This window comes from Silurus meridionalis, chromosome 8 (assembly GCF_014805685.1).
Source record: "Silurus meridionalis isolate SWU-2019-XX chromosome 8, ASM1480568v1, whole genome shotgun sequence".
NCBI classification, from domain to species: domain Eukaryota; kingdom Metazoa; phylum Chordata; class Actinopteri; order Siluriformes; family Siluridae; genus Silurus; species Silurus meridionalis.
Genome location: NC_060891.1, coordinates 282,501 through 290,000, shown reverse-complemented (window position 1 = coordinate 290,000; position 7,500 = coordinate 282,501). Strand labels below are relative to the sequence as shown.

At 37.8% G+C, this 7,500-nt stretch overlaps 1 protein-coding gene and 1 long non-coding RNA gene across 2 annotated transcripts in view; both read right to left on the bottom strand.

Moving 5' to 3' along the window:
- Positions 1–7,500, bottom strand: part of LOC124390302 — a 19,743-nt gene that overhangs the window by 7,484 nt on the left and 4,759 nt on the right. The window lies entirely within an intron of this gene.
- Positions 404–7,500, bottom strand: part of cnsta (consortin, connexin sorting protein a) — a 13,839-nt gene continuing 6,742 nt past the window's right edge. The window contains exons 8-11 of the mRNA XM_046856157.1: positions 7,350–7,431; positions 6,425–6,996; positions 3,381–3,516; positions 404–2,919 (exon numbers count right to left, since the gene is read on the bottom strand). Of these exons, the coding sequence (XP_046712113.1) occupies positions 2,708–2,919; positions 3,381–3,516; positions 6,425–6,996; positions 7,350–7,431 (1,002 nt within the window). The 3' untranslated portion in view covers positions 404–2,707. The remainder of the gene's footprint in view (positions 2,920–3,380; positions 3,517–6,424; positions 6,997–7,349; positions 7,432–7,500) is intronic.

The window sequence follows — 7,500 nt, the reverse complement described above, 5'->3', positions numbered from 1 at the left end:
GGACAAACTTACACTTATAAAGAACATCTTCACTTTTAATCACCACATTATCAGTGTAAAGCTGCTCTGAGACCATGTTCATTATTAAAAGCTCAACACAAATAAACATGAATTGAATTTAAAGTTTGTGGTGCAGGAAAAAATACATAATAATAATAACAACAACAACAACAACAATATTTAAATGAGACGAATAACTATAATAAATAAATAATAGAATAATTTTAAAATTAATCTTCAGCCCTAAAAAAAGTGTAAAACATCACATACTCCACTTATACTTCACATACAGAACGCTCTGGTGTATAAATGACTTGTAAAAAGTTAATACGGAAAACGTGGTCAATAAAACAGAGATTTGTAATAAAGTCTGAGAAATAAAGAACATGAACACATCTGCTGACAGTGAAACTGATTTATTATTAACACCTGTGTTTTTATCTCATTGTGTTTTCTCTGATATTTTTGTACAATAAAAGGAAGAAAAAAAATCATATTGAGGAACTTAGAACCAGACTGTAAAAGGGTCATGTGTGTAATATTACAGTAATAAATATTATTTCATAAAAAAAACACTGAATAAAGAAAATCAGAAGTTTGGAGTAACATTTTTCATAATAAAATAATAATTTTCTTCTTTAATATTTCAGTTGATGAATTTGGTGTAAATGTGGAGATAAACGTTAATGAACACAGTGTGGTTCTTAGCACTCCGTATTTGAGTAAAAACACCCGTCTTATACAAGCTATAACACGCTATAACATCAGCTCTACAGTAATGCCCAGTACAGCGTCCACTCACACGAGCCCTCTGATTGGTTACTGGGTGGAAACTAAACAGCCAATCAGAGTGGAGCTTTGCACTGGGCGTGTCTGAGCTCCAAGGAGAAGCTCTGTGACTCTCAATAAGACACAATAATGTAATGATTTTTACACTATTTACATCAAAATCATTTTGAACAAAAATTATATTTATATATTTAGACATTTATATTTAAAAGGTCAGACTGATGGACATTTACAGAAGAATAGAGCAGGAGAAACGATGTTATCATGATGAATAAAATCAGACTTTTGTCCTCGGTTTAAATAAATATTGGAGCACGTCTCCGTCTGAGCCGGCCAGAGGAGCAGAGTGCACGAGAACCGTAACACCAACAACACCAACAACACACATTTACAGCTTCTTCACACACCGACAGCCTACTGAAGAACATATACAGCAGCTTTTAATACAGTGTGTGTGTGTTCTGTGCTCAAAGAAATAAAAATAAAAAAACAGTTACACACACACACACACACACACACACAAACACACACAACATGAATTAAAAAAATAATAATAAAGCTTATAAAATAAGACTCTGTGTGCGTGTGTGTGCATGTGCGTGTGTGTGTGTGTGTGTGAGGTCAGAGGGGTTGAGACATGACTAACAAATTAAGTCCTGTAAAATAATGAATCAAACACAAATAACACGATTGAACAAATTCCTGATCTCTGATCATTGAAACTCAGACGCTGTAATTACAGCTAATGAGGGTGAACACGTTAACCAGCATTAACGTCAATATAATAATCCTTAAACTGGCCTTGATGTAAACTACGAGTTCAATCTTATTTCACAGAGATGCAAAAAGCTAATGTTTTATCCCATGTATTTATGAATGTTGGAGTAGTTCATGTGTTATTATGAATGGTTTGTAGCATTCTTGCTAGCTACACTGCTGAAGTGTGGGAGAGGCTGTGATTTAGCCTTACTGCAGGGTCAAATACAAATTAGCGCAGTGTTTAGCTATCAATCACAGAGGAAACATCCCTCAAACACACACACACACACACACACACAAAACAATTAGCAAAAACAGGGATAAATACCAGACTCTGTCGCTCCTCACTACTTTTTTTTTTTTAAATCTTACAATAAAACATTTTCCTACATATTGCTCTTCTGTCCCTTATGTTACATCACACTTAAATCATAACCACTTAAATCTGTCACCCAAACAATTTATACATCATTATTTAACTGTCTCTGTCATTATTACATGGTACAGAACAGAAATCGCTATGCTAAGACTCGCAAAGTTAAGACTTAAAAGTATGTCTTTATAAAATGATAAAAAGTGGTCAGAGCTTTAATCTAATTTGATCAGCCAATCATATAACATGATATTGTGACATCACTAGTAGCCTTCTTTGACCAGACATATAAAACATAATTACGCTAATGAATGGCTAACACAGGGCTAACGTTAGCCGGCTAATGATTTTATTTAGCGACCTTAAACCTCACGGCTGTAGGATTATTACTGTGTGATGTTGTGTAACGTGATAATTAACGTGATAAATAATGTCACGTGCTCCACCCTTCATTTCCTGCTAAGACAAAAACTGCAGAAATACAACTTACTTTCTCTGAATTTTAACTCAATTAAAGAAAGTGTAAAAAGATCATTTTAAGTGACATGCTGCTCCTGGAAATGATGAAGGACATCATCAACTCTGGTAAAGCAGCATGACATCAACATGCTACAGAGTTGTGACATCATCAACACCTGTATATCCAGCCAGACCCTGAAAAATCAGCGTTCTCATTCTGTCTCTCATCTTCTGACTGGCTGATCTTTTGATCCAGAATGATGAATAGACAGTGGCAGAGGTAGAGAGACAGATGGAGAGAGAGAAAGAAAGATAAAAGGATGTAGGCTACGAGCTAGAAGAAGAGAAGAAGTGTGTGATGTCGTCAACGCTGCGTTGCACCTTCCCCAAATAGAAATCGATGTTGTGCGAAAAGTCCGTACACACGCTGGACTGGGCGTCGCCGAACGCGCAGTACAGGGCAGTCCCGCCCACACTGATCACCACGGTAACCAGGCACAAAAGGAGCAGGAGGAGCCAGGAATCTCCGCCCACCTCATCTGTATTTAAAGAGAAAGACTGAGACTCATAACATGCCTGATAATATTATTGACCTGTCTGTCCACATGTCTACCTGTCTGCTCTTCTACCTGTCTGTCTGCTCTGCTACCTGTCTGTCTGCTCTGCTACCTGTCTGTCTGCTCTGCTACCTGTCTGTCTGCTCTGCTACCTGTCTGTCTGCTCTGCTACCTGTCTGGAGTTTTTTCTTGTCACAGTCCCCATGCTGCTCATCAGGGATAAAAACACATCGTTCACTTTAACTGTTAAATTCTGTAAAGCTGCTTTGAGACAATGTCTGTTGTGAAAAGCGCAATAGAAATAAACTTGACTTGTCTGCTCTGCTACCTGTCTGTCTGCTCTGCTACCTGTCTGTCTGCTCTTCTACACACACAAACAGTCATTAGGAGTGTATGATTTAGTATGTGTCTGTGTGTGTGGTGTGTGTACAGTTTATATGTACCGTTCTCAAGGCCTTCATCAGGAACATGGAAGCGAACTCTGCGTTTAGTGAGGGGTTTGTTGGTGGAGGTTTTGTCTTCTCCTTCATCACACACTCTTCTCTTCAGGATAGAGACGAGACCTGAGGCAGGAGTGATCTGAGGTCCAAAGAAAAAGAGACTGATTAGAGAAAGAGATGGTGGAACACACTGTTAAAAATTAAACCCACGTAGAGACAGGCTGAGAGAGAGACAGGCTGAGAGAGAGACAGATTGAGAGAGAGACAGGCTGAGAGAGAGACAGATTGAGAGAGAGACAGACTGAGAGAGAGACAGATTGAGAGAAAAGAGAGGCTGAAACTTTTGCATTTTTTTTTTGCCAATAGCCCATAGTTCCAGCAATCAACTATCGACAATTAATCGGCAAAACCGATGAATCAGTCGACCTATAATAATAATAAGAAGAAGAAGAAGAAGAAGAAGAAGAGGAAGAAGAATTCAGTTAACAAAATGATGACACCATGGTGAAAGAAGATAAAGAAGATCACTATTTAGTGAAGTACATTTTTTAAAAAATAAATATTTATAATAAATTGATACTGGATTAAAGTCAGTGTGGGGAAAACAAAGCGATAGACAGATTTATATATTAATCAAGAATTATGTAATTGATGATGTAATTGATGATGTAATTGATGATGTGATAATGTTATTGATGATGTGATAATGTTATTGATGATGTTATTGATGATGTAATTGATGATGTAATTGATGATGTGATAATGTTATTGATGATGTGATGATGTTATTGATGATGTAATTGATGATGTAATTAATGATGTTATTGATGATGTGATGATGTTATTGATGATGTTATTGATAATGTGATGATGTTATTGATGATGTTATTGATGATGTTATTGATGATGTATTGATGATGTAATTGATGATGTTATTGATGATGTGATGATGTTATTGATGATGTTATTGATTATGTTATTGATGATGTAATTGATGATGTAATTAATGATGTAATTAATGGTTATTGATGATGTGATGATGTTATTGATGATGTTATTGATGATGTAATTGATAATGTAATTGATGATGTAATTGATGATGTTATTGATGATGTTATTGATGATGTGATGATGTTATTGATGATGATATTGATGATGATATTGATGATGTGATGATGTTATTGATGATGTGATGATATTGATGATGTAATTGATGATGTTATTGATGATGTGATGATGTTATTGATGATGTGATGATGATATTGATAATGTAATTGATGATGTAATTGATGATGATATTGATGATGTAATTGATGATGTAATTGATGATGTTATTGATGATGTGATGATGTTATTGATGATGTGATGATGATATTGATGATGTAATTGATGATGATATTGATGATGTGATGATGTTATTGATGATGTGATGATGATATTGATGATGTAATTGATGATGATATTGATGATGTGATGATGTTATTGATGATGTGATGATGATATTGATGATGTTATTGATGATGTTATTGATGATGTAATTAGAATCAGACAGTAAAGTGATCAGAGTTTCAGAATCGGCTGTAGTGCGTCATCTACACAATTAATTTCCTCATCACTGTCCCTATACGAGTACTGAGAACAAAACAAGGCACTTACCTTCTGTGTTTGTGTGTGTGTGTGTGTGTACACAAAACATTATGACATCACTCAAAACACCAACATCAGTACTATTGCTCAGCCATATCTATTATCTATGACCTCTATTCATAAACACTTCTGTGTAATCAATTACCACACCACACACCTACACACACACCTACACACACACACAAACACACACATACGCATAATTAATGTATTCCATTATATAGCATTAGTTTGCTAAATTTAAACTAACAGATTTAAATGGATTGTTATTATAGCTTTGATAAATAAAACTAATTTACCAGAGAGAAACTTACTACACACACACACACACACACACACACACACACACACACCCTATTATCAGACTTTTATACTTAGAATTTATTGAAGTGTAGTGGGGAGTTTAGAGTCGATCCTCTGCTGCAGGAGTTACAGTAATCTACTGCTCATGGGATTTTTCCTTTACTGCTAACACACGATTTAAAACACACACACACACACACACACACACACACAAACACACACAAACACACACTTCTGTGCACACCCATTAAAGCTCCATTATAGAGCAGAGCTGACGGCAGAGCAGCCCAGTACGCTCACAGTCAGTCTGAGTGCTCTACAGAGAGACGTGACTATTCCATCAGGTTTATACGTCAGGTCATCATTAATCCTCACATGGAGCTGACATCTGACCAGGTTTCCTGCTAACATGACGACCGACACACAACAGTGTGTTAAATGCCTCCTCCTTACCACCAGGTGAAGGAAGTGAAAAGGAGACGTGAAACAGGTGCTGATGTTTTCCCAGACTCGGGGTCATGACCTGAGAGAAACTCACAGTCTGCACTTTCTTACTCATTTTCTTCACAAAGTAAAATTCTGAATGTCCATTTAGAGTGAGTTCATTACAGGTTTTGGAACTCCTGTATTCCTAAATGATAGCATGAGCAGATCCACACACCAAACTCGAGTTTTATTTTGCGCAGTGTTTCAGTTCAGCTCTGATCATGTGACCTTTTCCTGATCTGAAAGAGTTCATTGTCACTACAGCAGTTCAGGAGAAATCTGCATCTCACTCAGCACACAGTGCTCTCATTCAGCCCCATGACATCACAATGACATCACACACACTGTTGAGATGTGTGTGTGTGTGTGTGTGTGTGTGTGTGTCTTCATCCAACAGCTTTTATGTGCATTTTCAATTGTAACACCTTCTACAACACTGCATTGATAGTGTTTTTGCATAATTATGCAAATTATTGTTATTTGCTTATTTTACATAAATTTGTATAATTTTACACAAATATAAACCTTTATTTTAAGCTGTTTAAATGATTATAATATATTTGTTTAAGCCTGTGGACATTTTTCTTATTTGAAATATATTTCTTCCTCACCTCCTCCACCTGGATGCGTTTGGCGAGGTCATCCAACAGGGCATCCTCTGGCCTCTGAAGGTCCTCTTCGAAGTCCAGAGCTTCCACAGCTTCCTCTACTTCCTCTTCCTGTTCCACTTCCTGTTTCTCTGCTCCTTTATCCAGCTCAGTGTAACATTCTGTTTCCACTCCTCCTCCATCCATCACCTCTTCTTTCTTCGGGTGAGATTCTGCAGGCCCCGCCTCCTCTCCGCCTCTTTCAGGCACCACATCCATTCTGCCTCCTCCAGGTTCCGCCTCTTTTCCACTTTCTCCAGGCTCTGCTTCTTTTCCAGCTTGTTGAGATGCTCTCTCTGTCTCTTCTTCTTTTTTTTTCTCACGCTCTTGTTCTCCTTCTCTCTGTTTCTCAGCTTCCTCTCTGGTAGTTGTCAATGGGGAGCCTTCTGTCATTTCCATGGTGGGTGGAGCTTCTGAAGAAGAAGTAGGAGGTTTGTAGGTGGAGTCACAGAGATGCGTAGGCTCCCCCTGCTGGGCCAAACAGGCAGTGACACTTTCACTAGGAGAGATATCATCCTGCTTCAACATCCCCGACTCTGACGGAGGGAAATAAATATTATATTAAATATTATCCCTCACTTTAAACATTTCTGCTCCTTTTAGGAGACAGGTGGCAATATTTCTGCAGTTTTTAATAAAGCCAACATTAGTGTGTGTTGTGTATGTGTGTTTGTGTGTGAAAGTGAAATGAGGTCGTGCAACCCAATGCCGAGCCATGTGATGTTCAAGTAACACACACCACTGCACACATACACACACACACACACACACACCAAAACAGCTTCTTATGCATTGCAGGACATTACAGCATGTTCTCTATGAACCTGTGTGTGTGTGTGTGTGTGTGTGTGTGTGTGTGTGTGTGTGTGTGTGTGTGTAGGAAACTCACTGTCACTGCATGGAGATCCTGACGTGATGTTCTTCTTTCCACAGGTCGCACTGTTCACACTGATCCTGTGTATCAGTTCATACTGAACAGCGGGCACACACACACACACACACACACACACACACACACACACACACACACACACACACAA